The sequence below is a fragment of the Colletes gigas genome, unplaced genomic scaffold (assembly GCF_013123115.1).
Source record: "Colletes gigas isolate AHSC1104 unplaced genomic scaffold, ASM1312311v1 Colletes_gigas_Sc00011, whole genome shotgun sequence".
NCBI classification, from domain to species: Eukaryota; Metazoa; Arthropoda; class Insecta; order Hymenoptera; family Colletidae; genus Colletes; species Colletes gigas.
The window spans coordinates 570,134-592,192 of NW_025106640.1; the positions used below are offsets into that span (position 1 = coordinate 570,134).

The window sequence follows — 22,059 nt, forward strand, 5'->3', positions numbered from 1 at the left end:
CGCACGACTGACAGCAATATGTTTAATCACACCTCATTGATTATTACCAATCAAACTGATCTTCATAACCCAGGCTCATAAATAAAACACTTGGTCAACATGTTGTCAATCTTTGGAGAAGAAAGGAAATCTTCCTGGAGTTATTTTAAAGCTTAAACTTCCTTTTCACTAGAAAACCTATGAGAAAATAAATACGATTTTAAAATATGTTTCAAATTCAAACGGTATCCAAAAGTTTAAAAAATTTTCCATCCGTTTAAAACTACTATAAATTTGAAGATTAAAGTCTCTTTGTTGCAAAGACCTCTTTAATCACACCACTTTGATTATTACCAATCAAACTGATCTTCAAAACCCAGGTTCATGAATATTAAAACAGTTTGTAAAAATGTTGTTAAGAAGAAGTCCAATAATCTTCCTGGGGTTATTTTAAAGCTTGAACTTTCTTTTCACTAGATACTTCTCCACTAGAAAGCCTATGAGAAAATAAATACGATTTTAAAATATGTTTCAAATTCAAACGGTATCCACAAGTATTAAAAATTTTCTACCCGTTTAAAACTACCATGAATTTGAAGATTAAAGTCACTTCGTTGCAAATACCTCTTCGGAAGTTGACGTGCAATTTTTCTTCGCTGAAGTGGCCGGATATTCAACGAGCAAATAATTCGGCAAAAAGTCCCTAGACCTACTTGTAAGGTGCTTGATCCCATCGCTAGCCGCCTTCGTCGAACGAACGGCGCAATTTCTGCCCGTCTCCTTGCCCTCTGCCCGTTTTTCTCTTTCTTTTCCTCCCCACCCGGGGCATCGTGTTAACCGCTCCGTGAGCATTTCCACCCCTTCAGCCCCCGCGGCGAAGAAGCGCGACATCGCGACGTAGTCGTCGGGGCGAAACTCGATCATCCGCGGTGCACTTCTTGGTAACGAGATTCTTTCGAATGTAACCACCGACGACCCCGGAACGGAAAACTCTTTCGAGGCGTGCCGTAATTTACCGGAGTGGATGCCCCCCCCCCACCCCCCACCCACCAGCGAGATGCACCTTCCGGTTACCTTCTAGCTGGGGATTCGATTTCTTCTGTTTTCTATTCTCGAAACGACCGCTTCGGTTATTTATATTTACGGGAGGTTAAAAAGTACCGAGCAGCGACGTAACTAAGATGTACTTAAAATTTTATCGATCCATCGATGTTTAGAAATTCATTCCTTCCTATTAAGTTTTCGCATAATAAATAGCCAACGTCATCGGTCACGATTCTGAAACTAATTGTGATTCAATGTGGAGTTTAATACTTGACTCGGATACTTTGTAACTTCGATAAAAATATTACTATAGAAAATGCATAATTTCTAACAGAATTTTCTAATTAATTTGAACGGTGTAATTACGAGTCTATTAGTATGTGGAATTTAATATTTGACTCGGATACTTTGTAAATCCTACAAAAGCATTACTATACAAAATGCATAATATGTAACAGAATTTTCTAATTAATTAGAACGGCGTAATTGCGAGTAAATTAGTATGTGGAATTTAATATTTGACTCGGATACTTTGTAACTTAAATAAAAGCATTACTATACAAAATGCATAACACGTAACAGAATTTTCTAATTAATTTGAACAGTGTAATTACGAGTCTATTAGTATGTGTATTTTACGGACTAAAGTTCCTGCCCATTAAAATGCGATCAAATCGCTGGGAACATATGTACCTAGAACACGGAATAGAACGATTAAAAACTTGTAGACGAATACGCCCTAAAAGTTTCGCGTTATTTTCATCGTTCACTCATCGCGGCGATGCTAAAAATACACTCGAGTTTGGCAATCGATAATGATTTCAACGACGCGCTTTTTCTTCGTTAAAATTTCCCGTCGATGGATCTATATATATTTTTTTTTTAAGGCGGTGGTCGAAAAACGATGGACACGCTATGATTTTAACCGGCAACGAATCAACTCGCATTAAACACAATTACCAACGAGAGATGACGCAGTGTACCGAGTTAGTTGGTACTCGTTATCCGGCAAATTGATCAAATTGCCTTTACTGGAGTGTATTTGTCCATCGACATGGTTGCGAGGTCGAACGTATCAGTTCTGATAAGTTACACCTGTTATTCTATAATATCAAAGTGAAAGCTTAAAGATTGTAAGCATGTTTCACGTGATTTTTGTTAATCCACCATAATCTAAATACTTCTAAAAAAAATTACACGATAAGACCGTTGACAAACACTAATAATGGAATATAAACTGATAGATAAAGTTCAACAAACACAACCGATAGTAGTAGTCGATGTAGAATGCCACTATCGTACAAGGTTTCGATTTGGACAAAATAAGAATTAAAAATCCGTCGTATAACTGTTCCACCGTGTATATCTCGCACCCTAGAGTGAGTCATGCAATTTAATCGAACCACGTCTCTCTCATTGTTGACAATGGAAGAAAGTGGCGGAAGAGGGAGCTAAATTATTTAATAATGCCCAACTTCTTACGACATTGCTTTTCAGCAAATGCAACGATGCGTCTGAAAAGTACAACCATCTGAACTGATAAATATGCTTCCACTATATGTGTGTAAATGTAATATAGAAAACACGTACGAGTATCATTATAAAATTTCGATCAATATATCTGCACGTCTCTTTGCTCGGTGACCTTAATCTCAATTAATATTGTCCCTCTTTTTGATCCAACATTCGTGAAAAAGGAGTCTTACTGTAGGCAAAAAAAAAAAAATGGATTAATACGTTCGCCGTGAAAATACTGTAGCAGCAATGGCGGGGTAACTCTTTGTTTGGAGGGTGCGAACGCGGGCAAGGAAACTCGTGACACGGGCAGCTGTTCGAATTACATTGGGCTCGCCCCTGGCGCGTGGACGGTTTATTGACACACACTCCAGGCGACCGCGTATTATTACCAGTGTCGTGCGTTCGCCATGAAATGTATGGCCCGTTTTTGAAGAAAGAGAAAGACCGCCGGAGCATCGGGACGAATCTCGGTCCATGCGCCACGAGAGGGAGAAAACCAACAATGCTTCCACCTCTAGCGACCTTCCCTCCATTTTTCGCGCGTTCCTTCTTTGGTAGCGACCAGTCGATCCCCGAACGTAAAAATTCAATATCACACGATATTTCCTAATGTATATTTCTTTTTACACAAGACGAATAAATATATATTTCTTCCTTCATCTACATTTCGACCACATGCTGATATTTTTCAGGGCATACAACTGCAAATATAAAACAAACAACAATAATATAACAAAACATAAACTAAAATTGTCTACACTTACGAAGCGTGTTTCTTCGTTAACTTAACCTCTACAGTTTAATGTTCTTATGAAGTCAAAAGCTTCTAGTGTTCTGATCGTATAGACTAATGGTAAATGAAAAATGTAAAATTTCTACGCGTATGAGTGACCGTAATTACAAATAATTAATCGATGATTTAATAAATTCTTAGTCGAATACTTTTCTTTTGAAGATGCGACGCGAGGATGGCGACACCACGTGATATTTCGGTACTCGTGTGATTTAGTGGAAGGTAGTGTTGATAAGCTTTAGATTCCCCGGGAGATTTGAAATTTAGGGGTTATCCTGATATAGATATTGCTAAATTTAGATGTATTTGTTTGCAGATTCGATGAATATTCTCGTAAATGTTTTATACGTACCATATCTTATAACATCTGTTTATAATAATGTTCCTCTAAGTCTAGAATGTCGATATTATTCCAGTTCAATTTGAACAAGTGTTCCAAAACACAATCTTCTTAAACTGATACTAACATAACTAGAAGTACTTGGGTACAGGCCTAAATTATTTGGAATTAAAAAATACGTTATATAAGTTTGGATGATATTAGTTTATGATTTATTATATTACAACCGTTCAGTATATTACACATAGTGTATCGAATATTCACTTATACATCCTGAAAAAAGCCAACTATATATATTTCCCCCTGTACTATTCTATTACCAACAGAATACACACATACGTTGAAAAGTAAACGCTAAGAGGAACAAATTCACAACCCAAATACAAATTCACGTGATTTAAGGCCAAGCAGACGCTGTTAATCTAGAATCTCCGGTCTCCCGAGTTAAAATAACACACGGCGCCCGGTAATCTCGGTGAATCGAACAAAAGATGAAGTCGAGAACAAGTGATTTACCGAGCGGTTATCGTTCGTTTACGATTGGTATACGGCGAGCTTAATTGTTCGCCGAGAGGTATATTGTGCTCTCGCAAAGAAGATGCTTGTGCAAACGTTTCATACGAGCATCAACGCGCTAACATAACGTATATCGATGGAGGAGGATAGAAAGAGACGAGATAGAAGATTGTACTTCCACGCTTCGGGCCACACGCATATGCTTTTGACGTTTCGCGTCCGGTAGCGTCCGTGAATGATCGTTCCGTTACATTTAGATTAACGCGGTATCCACGATAGTAGCGTTCGATAAACTTCAAGCTCGCGGTACCCTCGCGACAGGGAACGTTTATCGAATACGAGTAACAAAACTTGATTGACAATGAAGGAAAAAAAAGAGAAACGGTCACGGCGGCCGGGTTCCGTCGTTGTTACAGAACATCGTACGTTCTCTTTCATCGTAGGTCATAGTACGAGTACCACTCACCTGCATGCTTCTCCGACTTCGGCGTGGAGGCCATCGCTACCCGGTAGTATGTCCTCTCGAGCCGTGACACTATCTCACCATTTCCGCGAACGACCGCATCGTACACTACACACCAGTGGCTGCCGCGGCGTTTTCAGTCTGATGTAAACCCGACGTGCACCGCTACATCTTCGTTTATCAGCCATCTTTCGGGGCGCGAGCGCGCGAACCGCCATCCCGCGGCCGTGATTCGAACACAACCACTAGGCCAATATGGCCGACGGACTGTCAATCGGGTGACATTTCACTCAATTTTCGTCTGCGAAAGGATGCTCGCGAACTGCTGACATCCACGAGTAGAACAAGTTCCGCGACCACGTACGTACGAGCACGAATAGCTGTACCGATCAGCCCGCTACGTCCATCGACACCACGAGTATCGCTGTAGTGAAAATTAGTCGGAGGAGTGGCGACGTAACGACTGACTTTGGTATACTGGTACAGTGTCACGCAAAAGTTAACGTTCATCGATGACCGGTACAATCTGTAACAAAAAATAGTTCGTTGCTTTGCAATGATAACGGTGCCAAAGAGCAGTGAGTACTGAGCAATGACCTAGAGTGCGTACAGTAAAATTGATTTATTCTCTTATCTATGGAATAATTGTTATTTTCTTTGAAGAATGCAGTATTGTTCGTAAAATGTATATTTCACTTTGATATGACTTTCAAGAATTAATAGAAGTTACTACTGGCGTACTAGTATATCAAAATTGTAATATAAATCAATCGAAAATAATTATAGAGTATCGTTTCGCAGGGTGTGATTGGAACGAACCTGGGTGCCAGCTGAAATGGGAAACTCTGGTTTGAAACAACATTACGAGACCGCGAAAAAGACCGGTACGTTAAATTTGTCGCAGGGAAAACTCGACGAATTCCCGCAAATACTACGTGACTTGGCACCGCAATTACGTACATTAGACCTGTCCAAAAACAAATTTATTCAGATTCCTAACGATATTGGTAACTTTACATTGCTAAAGCAACTGAATATCAGTCATAATAAATTGACTGCATTGCCCGAAGTTCTCGGAACATTGACAAAATTAGAAGGTTTAAATGCAGCCTCGAATCAGATCAAAAGTATTCCATGGTCTTTGGCGAAATTAACACATTTAAAACAGGTCAACTTGTCTGACAATCAGATTACCGAATTCCCTATAATGTTTCGTGATTTAAAGTTCTTGGACATGCTGGACTTATCTCAAAATCGAATTACAACGATTCCCGACGCTGTCGCGGCATTGCATGTGGTCGAACTTAACCTCAATCAGAATCATATATCGGCAATTTCTGAGAAATTGGCGGAATGCTCGCGTTTAAAAACGTTAAGGCTGGAAGAGAATTGTTTGCAGTTACACGCAATACCTATTAAAATTTTAAAAGAGTCGAATGTTTCGGTACTATCTCTCGAAGGGAATTTGTTTGAGATAAAACAATTTGCCGATCTTGATGGTTATGACGACTACATGGAAAGGTACACTGCAGTCAAGAAAAAAATGTTTTAAGAACACTATCACCTTAAACACTTTTGTGATGTATGGATTATCCCGCGTGTAGTATGTAAATTATGCGACATGTTATGTAATAATAGTTATGTGATTGTTTTATAACTTTGTAAAGATATCGTATCATGTACGCGCAATTATTGCATTCAATACTTGTGATAATGTAATTGTACAAATAAAATATCTCGATTAATTGCGATAATAAATCGAGGTAGGTATTCATATTTTTCATAAACGTATGAACATTTATTACGAAAATCGTTTTAATACGAAACGTATTTACGCTGTAATACTTTACTCGGTAAACAGTATCGAGATTGTATTAACCATTAGTCTAATATAGCTTTCCGTACTAGACTATACTGTATAGTTTTTGTTGCGCGGTCGCGAAACAGTACCCTACTTTGTATTCGGTATTTGCGTATATATTTCATCAACGATATTTCTACACAGAGTTTATACAACGTCATAATGTTGTCGGATGACACGCATGAATCATGGTATTTTACAGTGTACCCTAGATTGTAAATACTAGGACTCATCCGTATGCTACTAGAGTAATCATCCGGCTCCCCTTTCCCTCTAATTACAAACCGATAAATAAGGACCAAACCCCGAAAAAGGACCTTTTTGTACCCAGTCGAAATTGTAAGCCCTTCGATATACACAAGCAAAGTGAATTAATAAATAATTTTACGAACAATTTTTTTCATATTTGTCGCACAAAATGCAATTGTATGTACGAATTTTATGTCTCAAATCGTTGAGACTTATCATCTATCCTGTACACCTACAAATCATGTTTTGATCGATTTCGAAACTATTATGACAATTTATTATAATTGAACAACGTTATTGTAATCACACTTCTGAAATTAAACTCTATAAAAATAAATTGTGTATGTATTTTTAAGTCGTTCCTTTTATTTACTTACTTTTCTCTAGTATATATGTACCTGATTTTTAACTATTTTACCATTGAAATTAAGAACAAATGATCGTCTGCATCCTAAAATGGCGTGTTGAATTTCTGATTTCTTACTAAGAAGAGCCACTGAAATTAAATGAAAAAAAAATCGACAAATGAGTTGTGGATAATAAAAAAAAGTTGTATGCTTCACCTTCCAAGTTAGCAACCCTTCACTTGCAGATACGTGAGTAGCTTAAGTATTACTTCATTAGGCGCAAGAAATTTGTATTCCACTCTTTTCCTGACTGAACAATTACGGCTAATTTTAGAGCGCAGTCAGTATTCCATCGTCGGTTAATGTGTAAATAATTAATGATCAGAAAATTATATTTATTTGTGTGTTTATGTTTCGTTTAACAGTTTGAGGTTAAGTTAATAAAAATCATTGTTTCTACGTAAACGTCCTACGTGATCGCGCTTAACGACTTCGCATTTCGTTTGCAAATTAATTACGAAAAATAAGTACGGCAGTTAGAACTTAGTGAAACTAAACATGATATTTAACACATAATAATGGCATATTACATAATACTATTAGTTTATGCATAGAAGTATTTCGTTTACTACACTTTAAGGATTGTTTCGAACTATTTGAAGTTTAGCAAAACTTATATGCACGTCTAGGGTACAGACGACGAGAATCTCGTGTATGGAAGACGTACTACTCTAATTTTTCACAAACTCTAAACTTTTTAATATCTAACCAATCTAAGATACTGTCACATTTTAATTAATTTAATTAATCATTTATAATTGTCATGTTATAATATAATTTTTTACTACAGTGTCATCAATTGTTTATATTATGCCTACTCCACAATAGGACGTCCAACTAACGACCATGCTCGGCTACTAAAACATAAATGCCCTGTACCTGCTAAATGTTTGCACTTACTCTAGAACATGACATACATGATATATCGCGTAGAATATGTACGAAACATATGTTCTTTAGAAGTAGAACAATTAGCTGCTTCTTGCAACTGGTAGTAAAATAAAACCGAAAATATCTCTACAAAACATTCGTTGAAATTTCAAATACCCGTTCGTAGAAAATTTATAGGGTTAGGATACTTATCAAATATAATCGTGTTTCGTAATATTAACAAGTTGATCCGAAATACTTTATAAATTTTGCCAAAGTATTGTACTTTCTGACTATAGTACGTTCCATAAGACGATGAAATGGAATCAAATAAAACCATGTGATTGCACCAGGATCGTATTGATAAAGGCTATTTTCCTAATCCATACAAATGTAAGTTATTTGTATACATAAATAACACTAAAACATTTTACAATTCCTATAATCGGATACATTTAGATTAATTAGATAGTTATTATATTGTTAAAATCACGTTGTTTGAGATAGTATTCCAAATAACTATAATTAATGTGTTACAACTAGACGTGTTTAGAAATCTTCCAGTAAATGAAATTACAAATCTTTTTGCATCGTCAAAATTATGAATGAATAATGATATAATCAACAAACGAAATTAGTATAACATATATACTCCATTGATATTTTGATATTATCGATCATCATATTTACGTACAACTCCAAATACATGGTGTGGTATGTACACTCTGATTTATATAAATCATAAGTAAATAGCGAGTCCAACAGGTTCTCATAGAAACTTTGATAGCATACTCTATGGATGAAAAGGAAATGAAACTGTAATATATACAGTTTATTATTAGAAATACTTCGGTTATTTCCAAATAATATTGTAGAAAATAAAAGACAAAAATGTTAGTTTAAATAGTTGCTTCTGATTGCTAGATTTTGATATATTTCCGTCATGTGACAATTATAAGACAAACTGTGATCGCATCCAACTTCTTCATTAATTCATGAAACGTACTATAGAATTTTGAGCGCAAACCAAGAAGGGGGCAACCTTGTTTCGTTAGACACCCCTGGAGGGAGCACTGCCACCATAGTAGCTGATTTGATCAACGTAGTCTCTAGCAAGTGTTTCCCCGAACATGGCGGACGGTACTCGTTCGAATTTTCAAGGGACACAATGAAAGTGCACCGACTTCGTCGCGGTGATGTTCGTGACTAAGGGCGTGTGGTGATCCTGAGGGTGGCCGACGTGGGTGCCCTGGCGCCGTCGTGATCGTTGCGGCTGCATGCACGCCGGCGTGTGGCCGTCCTGACTTCACGGTGTAGAGTTTTGCCGCGCCGCGATTGTGTGTCTCGGAGCGACCGACCGTGGCGGGGCCCCCATGGTTGTAAATGGCTGACGGGAATCGGAAAATGAGGCCCGAACGTCGCGTGTGATTCCACGGCCAAGACACTGAGGTACGACATAAAAGCGGTCCACAGAGATCAAACGATATTCGCGCGGTCTTCCGTCCCAAAAACACCACCACCGGGTTCAAGCACCGCCCGGTGCTAGGAGCTGTCCCGGGGGTTGCTCGTATCTACCGTATCGCCAGTGTCTTCGTCAATTGATCGACTTTAGAGGTCGTGTTTTTCCTAGATCGACGGAAAGTCTCGTTTCGCACGACGCTTGTCATCGGCGATTAAAAAGTTCTCGGCCGTGTGTCTGCTCGAGCGCGACGTTTTCTCTTGTTTAGAAACAGCGTTCGTAGGTGCTCTCGTTCGTTAACGAGAGCGAGAGCGGCGCAGACTGGTTTTTAATGAGATGCCGATCATATGGTCGTTATTTCTTTCGCAGGTTTTCGCGTTACATTTTTCGATTCTCGTAACGTACTTATCGCCGATTGTAATGGACGTAAATGAATGATTTCGCCGGACGACTATCTATTTCGCACATTTGCGTGGACCAAGCATTATGTGTACGTGCATGTAAGACTTGCTTTCCTCTCGGATTTCAACAAACATTTTTAGATAATACCGAAACGTTAACATTATTCGTCGACCAAACTGTTGCTCCTTTTTTTAATGCAATCATTATTTTGCTATGTGTGATCTTATCTCTTTGGAATGCATTTTATAATTTGTTGTCATAAGAGACCAACTGTATATGTGAATTTTATGGTTCTAGAATCAAATGATAGCCTAACATATATGCACATAAGAATTACTATGTATATGTAACATAGAAAGTATCTGCTATATGAAAATAAATTTATTTTATTATGTTATAATAATCTATCATTTTTATTTATGTTAAAGTACATTTATACTAGATGACTTAAAAAATGTACTGTGTTTTATAAAATGTTAGTACAACCAATGACCAAAATATTCTTTTGATAATATTAACTTTGTAATATATCAACTAAGCCAAAGAACAATTTTCTGTTTTCAGTTGTTTCGATACATTTTGATTGTAAATTGTGTTTTATTGTTATGTGCAACTATAGAAACAGGGTAGAAAATGTCAGAGCCAGAAGAAAGTCTGGCAGCGCCGGATAGTACTACGAGGGAACAGAAGTTGGGTTTCTCTCATGGAGATGATGTCCTTCTTCAACATAAAGATGGCAAATATTATCTTGGAACAATTGTTGAGGTACATTTGTATACTTTCTACAAATGGCCATATCTTAAAAATATCTTATTAAAATTCATCACCATTATCTATTGCCCTTAAGTTTAACATATGTGAGCTGTTTACCATTTTAAACATTGTTCGTGTATAGGTGGATTTGGCAAGGGAAAGATGCCTTGTCAAATTCATGGACAATACCTCCTCCTGGTCCTCCGTTAAAGAGCTGACAAAGCTATCAATGCCAGATTCTGATGTTATGTGTGTTCTTTGCAAAAAATCTCAGCCTAAGACTGATAATGACATTATTGTTTGTGACAAATGTGGACGTGGTTATCATCAACTTTGTCACCAGGTAGTAACAAACAAGTCTTTTTTTCATTCAAAATATTGATTTTATGATTTTTCTATGGTTGTTTCATGGCATAGACATATGTTATGAGATAAGAAAAACAAGAATATATATTTACAGCCTCAGATTTCAAAAGAAGAAACAGCAGCAGAGGCACATTGGATGTGTAAAAGATGTGTAGATAGTCAACCACGGACGCGTGAAATTGTGGAGCCAAAAACTTCTATGGTAAAGGCAAGTATAAGAAAAGTTTGCAGTGGTAGGGACCAACCTCAGCCACCACCAGATGATATGACCAAGTTGCCGTATGATGTAAGTATTCAAAACTATAGATTATTTTAAAATAATTTAAGAAATAAAAATTTCTTTTTAAATGCACTTCCTTTTAAAAATACTTATTTATAAAACAAAATTCTGACGAAAGAAAATATTGTGGATAGTAAAAAATAAATAAAATATCCGTTTCCTATTTTTTATTTTAAACTATATTGTTTAATTAAATGGAAACAGACGATTTACAGAATCAATACCTAATGTTTTATTCCAGCCTAACATGTTAATTTGGGATGCACATCATAGAGTAAATGCCGAACAAATTTATTGTTATTGTGGACTCAATGGAGAGTGGTATACACAAATGTTGCAGTGCGCTCGTTGCAAGCAATGGTTTCACGAAAAATGCGTTAGTTGCTTAGCTTATCCTTTATACAGTGGAGATAGGTGAGTAGGAGCAACAGAAATATTAACCACTTCGACCCGACATCAGTGTCGAGCTATCAACTGTGATCATCCGCCTTATTTTAAACAGCTTACGCCGATATGTCGTGTATGCGGCAGATACGTATTCAATGCGTCAATTTGATTCTTAATTATTTTGTACAATACTGAAAACCACATTGAATAAAATCCTCTTAATAATTGAAACTAATCGTACAACGTGTTGTATCGATACATCGAGATATCGATTTCGCGTCAACTGTGTAGAAAGATTTGTTTCAAACGACGTCGGTTCGGGGGGGTTAAGGGAAAAATTGAAATTTTTCTTACTCCCAATTTTGTTGTCTTTAAAATATAATTCATGTTTGATAATATTTCTAGGTTTTACGTTTTTGTTTGTTCAATGTGCAATTATGGCAAAGAATTCGTACGGCGACTAGAGTTAAAGTGGGTAGATCTGGTGCACCTGATGTTGTACAATTTGACTGTTTACAATGCTAAAAAGTATTATGATTTGGACACTGTTATTGTACCTTATGCCAATGATAATTGGAATACTTTGCAGCTTCCACCACGGGTGAGGATCGTTCATTAATTTTACGAGTGCAAGTTTAAAGCGTTTTCAGTTTTTAAATGGTATTTATAATTAAATTTTTCACAAATATGGGTATGTATTTGTTACTGTTAGATCAGGGATGTCAGTGCTCAAATTCGCAGAGAATCTATACTAGCAATATTGACAAATAATAGGAACAGGTTCAAATGTGGCAGAGAAATAAAGAAGCGTACTACAATATGGGGACTCAGAGTTAGATTGCCGCCGCCGTGTCCGATTGTTAATCTTCCAGCAACCGGCGTAATAGATGATTCAGTGTTACGTAGATGCTGGGGTGCTAATAAAAGACTGCAATATCTTCCTCCACCTACAGGGTTAGTTGCTTCAATATTAATCAAAATATCCATTACTGACACTGTCAATCAATTAATCTATTACTCCTTATATTTGAAACAAAATCGTGTTGTTTCAGACCGATAAGTTTACCAGAGAGTACAAAACAGTTGATTGCGCTAAAGCACAGCACAGCTGAGAATTTAGAAATTCCCGTAAATCCATCGGATGTGGTAATGCGCGGAACAATTTATCAAAATTCAGAAGCTGAACAAAGTTCGTGCCCGAGTCCAAGTCCACCAAGTCAGTCCACACAGTCTCTAAGAGAAAGGTATGTAAGGTACATAAAATACACAGTATAAATAATTTAATCAACAAGCCACAGAACCGATGCTTCATTTTGTTATTTAAAATTAATTCAAGGTATAGCGGAGGTGGTTTTGTAAAGAAATCATTCCCATTCCCTAAACTGAGTTTACAAAGAAGAAGACGCTTGATGGCATTAGGTAGCTCTCGGGAACGAATGTTACGTAAACACAAGAAGAGAGAAAAAGGTGATGGCTCGTTAAGCAAGGCACAGGGCGTTAGAGAAGCTAGATACCGTAAAGCAAGAAAATTATTGAAGAACGCTATAGCCAAGGTATATAGTAGTACAAATAACATTATATGTTGGGTGATATTAGAAACTGGGATACATGCTCGAAAATATTTAATACTACGAGTCTTATTCGTAATAACTAAAAAAAAAGAAAAGTTCATCAAAAGATAGTCGCCATTGCGGGATTCAACTTATTCTATTGTCAGTTGTTTGTATCTTCGCTTAGATACTGGGGAAGAGCCAGAACTTGTTTCAGTTTTTAAGATCACTATTATATTTATACGCGAGAAATATAACATAGTTTTTTTGTTGCGTTGTTCAGAGTAAGTCCCGAAGTTCGGAAGCATCTGATCTACCACCAACACCTCCTACTTCGGTTTCTGGCCCTCCCACACCACCAGCTACAACTTCGAGTATATCGGAATTATCTGTACCTAGTTCTGTGGAACTGATGCATCCATTACCGCCGTCAACACCTGCGGATACAAGTGGGGATGAAACCAGTTCAAGAGGCACTTTGGATTCCTTTATTCCACCACCCAAAGACTTTGAAGGCAAGAATAATCCTTTTAGAAATCTCAGTGAATTATTGGGTATACCTGTTCATCTGAGTCAAACAAATTCGAGTACTCCGCCATACAATCCGTGTCCAATTACGTTGCCTCTGCCGCTCACTCCTGTCATATCTCAGCCGCCGATAGTGCGGCCAGCTAAACGGCAGTTGTCAGAGAAAGACATTATCATAGACAGAAACGGGCAAGTTAAACGTAGACGTCAGCATCGGAGAGGTCGTCCGTCGCAACAACAATTGCAGCAACAGTCCCAACATACTGCTAGTAAGACTGCGGCCATCTTGCCCGCGCGTAATAACGAGATTAAAAGTGAATTTGCAAGGAATTTAAGGAGTTCGTTTAACGGTGCCTCGAGCAGTGCCAGTAGTCAAATTGGAAATTGTGTTGATTATGCCTTAAATGGTAGGAGACTGAGGCAACGTCAGAGCAATGATAAATTACCCCCGCCGGATCCGCAGCCGCAGAAAAAAGGTAGCGTACCTTCGTCCCCAAAGTGTTCGCCAGTAAAACAAAGTGCACCCGACATATCTCTGGATGATCTGAAGTCATCGGTGAACATATATTTCGGAGCAGCTAACAGAATCGCTGCTGGCGAGAAGTTCGTCATTAAAGCGAAGAGGTTAGGGCCAAACGGTCAGACTCAATACCTTATCGAGTGGGAGGGACTTAATACTTAACAATAAATAATTTGTTTACGGTTAAATATATTTGAATCGTATACAATGTTTGTGGACGTCGAGCGGGGACAGCGATCAATCGCTGATCTTCCATCTTTCTAGAGAGCTCGGTGTTCGGAACAGATGATTAGTGACAAATTGATCCGTGTCACATGCACTGCCATTCGTTACACATGTTTATGTAATAAGTACGTATTAATTGGTGTACGATGTGCGTGACTGTTCTCGCAAATGTGTGTTTCGTTTCGTTCGTGAACAATTGAGAGTCTTGCGAAGACACTATTCCGTCAACGACAAACTTCATTGCTGGACAATGAATTCGTTTCGCTGGTTATTTCAGGTAACGTCATTTCGATGGTTTATTTTTTCTTTCTTTTTCTTTTTTTTGCTTGCATACTTTAAAATGAATATTTTTCATTACTTGAGTTCATGTTACATTGAAAATGTACCGTCCATAATTCAACGCGTAAAATTCGACTAACGTTTCTATACATGTATTTTTCATACAAAGCAAATAGAAGCGCGTGCGCGAGGAACATTTGCCAGAACAGTCAAATACATTGCTTGTAAACTGTACATATTGTAGCATAGTAGTTTCGCAGAGAAAATCGATGATTATGAACCATGTAAAGCAAAACCATTTGCGCCGGCTTTACATTTCATTAGAGATTGGCCAATCGCTCCATTTGAATTGCGGAGCAGACCATGATTACGACAAGGGGAGTGAATTGAAACTGACAGTTGTTCCTCTCACTTGAGCTAACATACTAGCGAACGTTAGTAGTTAGTGTTAAAGAGTAAAAAAGAAAAAAAGTAAAAGGCAGATATCCTGCAAAGGTTATTTTTCAATACAATCGTAGAGATAGACATCCGCTTCTGTAATTTGATCATCTTGAACTGTTACCCCGCACGAGACAGGTAAACGAAATCAAAATAATTCCGTTGCGTGCACATTTATTACCGTCATGCGCCATTTTGTCTTCTGCTGCCGCATCTCGCGATCGTGCCGCTATACATGTAGTAATAGAAAATCAATTTCTGACGGTTTTTTCCGTGGGGACGTAATAATTTATACAAACTTCGAGGATGATTTCGTAGATACGACGGTTCAAGACGATGAAGATACAGCTCTAGCATTGCTCACTAATATACAAGACTAAGGGAAGAAACAATATACCTATTTCGTATAACGTAAAATTTAAAGAACCACAAACTGAGTACGTAAGTGATTGGTCAAGTTATCTGTGCGATGGTAACGTTGTAAATTTCTCTATGCGGTTTTTCCAGCGTGGAATAATTTCGAGAACTCGAGACGTAGGAAATCTTTATACTGTTCTTGTTATATTAAAATTGTAGGGCATGAAAAGTATTCATTCGTGTGTGATAGATATTCGTGTGAACAACATTCTTGCAGAATTTCAAACGGACAGTTTTTCGAGTTTCATGGGACAGATTTTAAGGCACGTTTTTGTACTAAAAATATTTTATTCCATATACGATTCGTTCGATGCATTTAATTTACACGGAATCTGCGGTCGGGATTTATCGATCAGAAATATGTAGATATCAGATTGTTTCTTGTTAATGTCTCGAGTCGAAAGAGAGCTTATTAGGAACGTCGAAGAACTTGTTTGTCCGTACGACTGCACTTTGTTGTACAACTTAAGTTTTCTACGAAGTTGTTTCGAACGATCAGTTGCGTGGAAGTAAATTATTAACGATGTGCAACGAGAAATTATTGCGGTAGAATAGTCGTCTAGCGATCAGTCTTTCTTGAAATACCAAAAGTGCAAAGAATTGAAAGAAATGTCGCGTTTCATAGATCTCTTGGAGCAAGTTTTATAGTCGCGTTTCGTTTTCTTTTTTTCTTTCCGTAATGTTTAATTATGCTAAAATTCGACTGTATACACGAACGACACGAGTTTCCCCAAAATCTGGGTGCGAGAAAAGCCGCGAGTCATTCATGCTTAGACAGACTTACCTAAGATAGGTATTTTTAAGCGTTATTTATTTAAACTACTACGTGTAATAATCATTTGCATTGTGACTCCTTTAGAGAGCCCTTCTAACGCTGAGACGACTTCGGTCTTCGAAAGCTCATAAATTCCAGCGATGGTAATTCTTCGAGTTACAAATCATTGTACAGAAGCCTCCGCCAGTTACGCTCATTTTGTTTTACATACACAAACTGCTAAAAAATATTTGAACGGAAATCCTTTCGATTGTCTTCGGATAGCTAAAAGAACATATGTTCGAGTGTGTTGAAACATTAATGCATTTACGCAAGTCGCGAGATGAAATTTTTGTTATTATGTGTGTTTCTTTGAGCGCATCGCAGCGAGCTCGTACTCTCTAAAGGAACGGTATAGGTAATGTTGGACGGATACACTGCCAAACGTCTCTAAGTTATATTTAATAAACAACGTTAAACAATATTGTGCTATGATATATTAATTTTTAATTAAACGAACCGTTTGCGTTTAGTTTCCAGGTTCGTTCGTTGGCGCGTTCGCGATGAGCCACGAGCGAAGAACTTAAGTACAACTTAAGCCGTTTTTTTTGTTTTTTTTTTTTGCGCAGAGAACTGTTTCTCCTTGATGCCGAAACTTGGACGATTTCGTTCTGATGATTCGCCTTAACCCTTTTAACGCTGAATGGTTTTGACGAATAAATTACACTGGTTTCAAAGCAAACTTGCCCATACTAGACCTGGAATTCGGGACTTTCGAATAATTATTATTTCAAATAAATAGTTACTTCCTTCTAACGTTTTAGGAAATAAAAGACTGAAATGTTATTTCAAAACAGTTGTTTCTTTTAATTTTAAATAAAGTTTGCCCAGGTCTGACCCACCCTAATAGAAACGTGTGATCAGGCTTCAGTTTACAATTGGTATGACGATTATTCTGGGAGATACACAGTGCAAGTTTGTTTTGAAGTCCTTAGGGACACTCTGTTTACGTTTCTTTTTGTTAGTTCTGACTATTTCTTTTACTAGTCGCGAAGCACTTTGCAAGCAAGAAAGGGTTAGGCGAATCGGAGAACACGAATGGGGAATCTGTGCTCCTGCGTATCGACGTGTTAACCCAAGTTAATCACGCACTAATTTAATCGCGCGTTGCGTCGCCGCATTGTATTGTTAAACGACTTTCTCTTCTTATTTTCTGTTTCTGTTACATTCTCGCGATGTTTTGTATCACGAATCTACCGTGTAAGTTCTACGAAAGCGACTGTCTTTCATCACCGTGGCGATCTGTTTTACTAGGGTCTTACGACAGGGTCCAGGCTAGATCGACGAACACGAAACAAGAGAATTTCGAAATCACGATTGCTCTACATTCACGCGTGATGTTTATTAACCCTTTCACTGTGATAATAGTTATAATTACACAATATAATTGTACGATTATATAATAATTATAATTATGTAATATTGTCGGTTGATCAACTAATCGATGATATGTGTCGATGAGCGTATGGTCAGCGCCAATAGCAGCGAACGAGTTAAGCGGCACCGCTCGGAAATTGCAGCAAAACGATAGACGAATACTATTGTCGCTGTTACGTTGGAAAGTCTCGAGTCACAGTTTCGTCTGTTGGTCTGTCCAGTCTGGGGCTAGATTTGCACGAGAGAGTGGTGTCGATGGCGGCAAGAGAAACGAAAGCATCGAACTCCGCTTAGAAAAGAATCTTGTACAAAGCGTAGATGATAGGGAAAGAACTGCGGTCCTTGAGCTATTACGCGAGAACAAGGGAACGTTTATTAGTTCATTGATCACGACGAACAATTGTACCGAACGATCCATGCTGGATCAGCGTCAGCGGAAAGTGGAAGAAGGTAAAGATGTACTGCCAGTATCGTATATGTGTAAATATCCTCCCCTCAGATACAACCCCTACCTTTCAGCTCCAATTTTTTAACACAGATACATTTCACGAGTACGTCAGGAATGCGTAGTTGTACGTTGCGTAATGTTTGTACGATTATAATGTGAAACTCGGGGGACTGTTCTCGGGGCCACTTCCGGCGCGCGCATTCGATGTATCGTTTCCGTGCGAGGTTTCCGCGAGACATCGTTCTTTCGTTGTGGAAGCTTCTTGCGAGCAAAGGTATTCGATTCGATTTATAATTTCGAGAATAATCATCTACGTGTTCGTTATACGAAATATTTCCGTGACACTGTGTGATTCTGGTCGTTTTAGGTTTCAGAAAAATCATCGTCGCGTACGATTATCCAAGTACTAGCAGCTTGATTTGTATATAAAAGAAGTTTGATTCACGATTTTATTATTAGAGGGTTGAAAAAAGAAAATAGTTTTTTACAGTTTGTCGTTTAGACGGGATTAGAGAAACTTTTTAAACGATAGGTCGGGAAATTATACAGAAAATTTTCACTTTCGTATAGACCGAGGAACAGAGGTATATTTTTTAAGGAGGAATGATGAATTTCGTCGTCTTGAATTCTTGTATTAACAGCAACAGCGAAGGACTCTCTCTATTTCTGCTAATACCTTATTTGAATTTAATATTCAGCAAATATTTGGTTTCTGCTTTTGGAAATATTTATGAAAATGAGCGGAGCAGTCGAGTTTCTTGCATTTGCGTTGAAAACGATATAATCCTGTAATATAATAGAATAAATTATGCGTGTGTCGATCAGTCGAATCGAATCGTTCGGTTTTCGTCGATTTGTTTCGAACAAAATTAATTTTAATTCAGGCGCTGGTTACCGGAATATCTGTGAATGGCGGATCTCGCAGCGAAACAGATGCATTTAATCGACCGTGAACTGCATTTTTCTCGAAATGAGAACAAACACGATCGAAGAAAAATTATTAGCAACAGGCATCGAAGCAACGATACTTGAAACCTCCGTGTAAATACAACGCTCTATTGCGTGAATTACTTTTATACAGAAAATTGTTCAGAGGTGCCGAATATACATATTTAATAAACACTATATTTCAAACGAAAACGATTATTAATTTTAAACGAAAGGGAATACAATTTCTCGATGTCTCGCTTTAAAGAAATCTAGTTAGAAAGCAATCTATTGCGTCAAAAATTTCGTTTATTAAATAGCGAAGTGTATATAAATGAATATTTAATAATAAAGCAAACGTTGATGTTTTTAATACAGAGAAACGGAACAAATGACAAATTAATTTGTACGAGCACATTATTTTAATAGGAAGATATAATTTACTACTAAAATAATCTATACTTGATAAGTACTATTACCGAATAGAAAAGAGGATATTTTCACAAAAGAAAGCCCGCAATATTTAAATACAGAGATTTTTGTCTTTTTTTACACGACATGGAACGAATAACAAAGAAAAAGTAAATTTACGCTTACACAATATTTTCTACGGTTTCTAATAAATACCATGTGCTCTAAAATTCATAAACACTTTTCTCCAATACTTTGTAAATGTATAGGAAGACGACCTTCTGCGAATACCTCAACGAAAACTCGTTCGAAGTGCCGTGAATTGCTAATAATTTTTTCTTCGACGCCCCGAAACGCCTGCAATCGATGTTTAATAGCTATTTTCCTGATTTTTATATAGAATTCCTTTGAACGGCCCACGAGATTCATGTAAAGAAAACGAAGAATCGGAACTCTGTATTTCTTTAAGCGAAGAGTGATTATGCGTGCGTGAGGAATTAAAAGCGAGAAAGGATGTCTGGGTTTGCGTGCGATTATAGACTCTAAATCGAAGGAAAGAGACAAACGTAAACGAGCGATCTGTCGACGTACCGGTTCCTATGAAATTTTCCAAGTTCAACCGATAGAAAGAAATTATTAGAAAAAAAAATTTCAGATTTTCGAGAATCGTAAATTCGCTCTATCGAAGATAATACGGTAATGCCTCTCTTCTTGCAATTTAAACAGAACCGTCCAGGTTTTATGCGAATAAGTTTGAGCGAGACTTTGTTTTTTGAACCGCTCAAATTCGAACAGGTTTTTAATAATACTGTTGCTGGCCACTCGAGTCGAAGAAATACAAACAGTGGTGGGTTCCGTTGCAAGTATCCCTAACGCAGTTTGATGCAAGAAGCGAGGCAGCGCTGTACAGCGTATCACGCGATTTTTACTCGCGTTTACGCCGTAAACAAAACGAAGAGAAAAATGACTGCAATTCCCGTGTGATAAACCGCTCGATTCGAGGATCCCTTGATTACGTTTCCGCGTACATTTCCATTCTTAATATTAATTCAGTAGCGAGAGGGAGTCTGTATATACACCGCCTGCACTTTGTACGAATATTGCGATCGTCGCTGTGCTCAGCGATCATTTTTGTTTCCTTTCGTCGTTTAATAAAGTGAATTCTTCATGACCTCTTCAATGCTGTGTGAAATAAAACCATTTTCATTTCAGATATCTCCATTTACGCACGACCTGATAGAAAAACCAATAATCAATTGAACTACTGAAACAGGTAATGGTAAGAAACGTGGAAAAATCTTTCTTTCCTTACACGATGCACAGGCTATTATTAGCAATTTTATCCGATATTTAAAGAAATTATTTTAAATTCATGGTAATGTCATAGATCAGATATACGTGCACAGACGAGGTATACGAGTAGACCTCGCACCCTATGGATTTTCGTGGCCGAATCTGACTGCCATACCGACCTGAAAATTCGGAGGTGATTTTGGCGGCCTCTACTCATGGATGGCGGTCAGTCGAGGAACTCACTGAATTAGTGTGATAGCAGCTAGTGCGTGTAAATGCATACGAGTTGAAAAGTATGAATTATTTTTCGATTCCTTGACTAGTTAAAGTTGTAAATAATTTGCTAAAATCGGTCTATCCGCGGTTTCTATCTGAGGCATCCCTCGGGTTCGTAATGCAAGCTTCGCGAGACATCGGAGCTTCCCCACCCCGCCGCCTAATTCGCGAGCGTTGCCGAGCACAGCGGACGGTCATCATTCATACTTTGAAAATAAACATAGCAGGACGTGTCGAGACGTATCGGTGTTTCGCGACCGAGGTGCGTATTTCTAACCTGTTTATCCTTCCACTATTACTACTCGCATATTACTACTTACGATCTCTTGCAATACGGTTTCGATTTAATCATTACTTAATTGTAATAATCGTTTGTGTACTTTAATGCATCGTTCTTTCGTTTCTGTTATAGGCTCTTATTGGAATTCGAAATTAAGAAATAATAAGACTTGTTACGGCGTTTCGCGACCAACGAGGTACATACGAGTTTCTAACCTTTTAATATTTCTTCATTATTATCAATTATTGCTTAATTACGATTTAATTTGTATTTCATTTCTATCGCAGTCCCTGATTGAAATTCGGCGCCATGAAACACCATAACAGATGGCAGACGAGTCGACAAATTTTGGAGGGAGTATTGGTAACGTTTAAGTAATTATAACAACAATTAACGGGTATATTAATATTTATATATTTTTATTCCTTTATTAAATCATTCGTTGCAAGCATGATCATAATTTTATAATCGGTCATTGTTAAGATAAATTCTGAAAATCTTTGACAAACTTTTTATCCACTTCGATATATCGAAGTATACAGAAATGGCGTCGGTAAATATCGACGATAAATTGGAATAGTTTATATTT

At 37.6% G+C, this 22,059-nt stretch overlaps 3 protein-coding genes across 3 annotated transcripts in view; 2 read left to right on the top strand and 1 right to left on the bottom strand.

Annotated features, from left to right (window-relative positions):
* Positions 1–4,827, bottom strand: part of LOC122398484 (guanine nucleotide-releasing factor 2) — a 93,090-nt gene extending 88,263 nt beyond the window's left edge. Inside the window, exon 1 of the mRNA XM_043398382.1 lies at positions 4,657–4,827. Within this exon, the coding sequence (XP_043254317.1) occupies positions 4,657–4,690 (34 nt within the window). The 5' untranslated portion in view covers positions 4,691–4,827. The remainder of the gene's footprint in view (positions 1–4,656) is intronic.
* Positions 4,828–4,885: 58 nt separating this feature from the next.
* On the top strand, positions 4,886–7,100 carry LOC122398486 (leucine-rich repeat-containing protein 57). Its single transcript, XM_043398387.1, has 2 exons — positions 4,886–5,231; positions 5,455–7,100. Exon 2 carries the CDS (start codon positions 5,489–5,491, stop codon positions 6,203–6,205), a length of 717 nt encoding a protein of 238 aa, XP_043254322.1. The 5' UTR covers positions 4,886–5,231; positions 5,455–5,488; the 3' UTR covers positions 6,206–7,100.
* A 2,158-nt stretch (positions 7,101–9,258) lies between these two features.
* LOC122398288 (polycomb protein Pcl) lies at positions 9,259–14,447 on the top strand. The gene is made up of 10 exons (XM_043398006.1): positions 9,259–9,489; positions 10,521–10,666; positions 10,797–10,997; positions 11,115–11,306; positions 11,542–11,714; positions 12,093–12,288; positions 12,400–12,641; positions 12,740–12,931; positions 13,024–13,240; positions 13,521–14,447. Exons 2-10 carry the CDS (start codon positions 10,535–10,537, stop codon positions 14,445–14,447), a joined length of 2,472 nt encoding a protein of 823 aa, XP_043253941.1. The 5' UTR covers positions 9,259–9,489; positions 10,521–10,534.
* Positions 14,448–22,059: the final 7,612 nt, after the last annotated feature.

What these genes read in the sequence shown, in the direction of transcription:
- LOC122398288 (XM_043398006.1), top strand. Translation starts at nt 10,535, where the DNA reads ATGTCAGAGCCAGAAGAAAGTCTGGCAGCGCCGGATAGTACTACGAGG. An exon ending in TATCTTCCTCCACCTACAGG is followed by an intron (nt 12,642 to 12,739) that starts GTTAGTTGCTTC and finishes GTGTTGTTTCAG; the next exon opens with ACCGATAAGTTTACCAGAGA. An exon ending in TGAAGAACGCTATAGCCAAG is followed by an intron (nt 13,241 to 13,520) that starts GTATATAGTAGT and finishes TGCGTTGTTCAG; the next exon opens with AGTAAGTCCCGAAGTTCGGA.
- LOC122398486 (XM_043398387.1), top strand. Translation starts at nt 5,489, where the DNA reads ATGGGAAACTCTGGTTTGAAACAACATTACGAGACCGCGAAAAAGACC.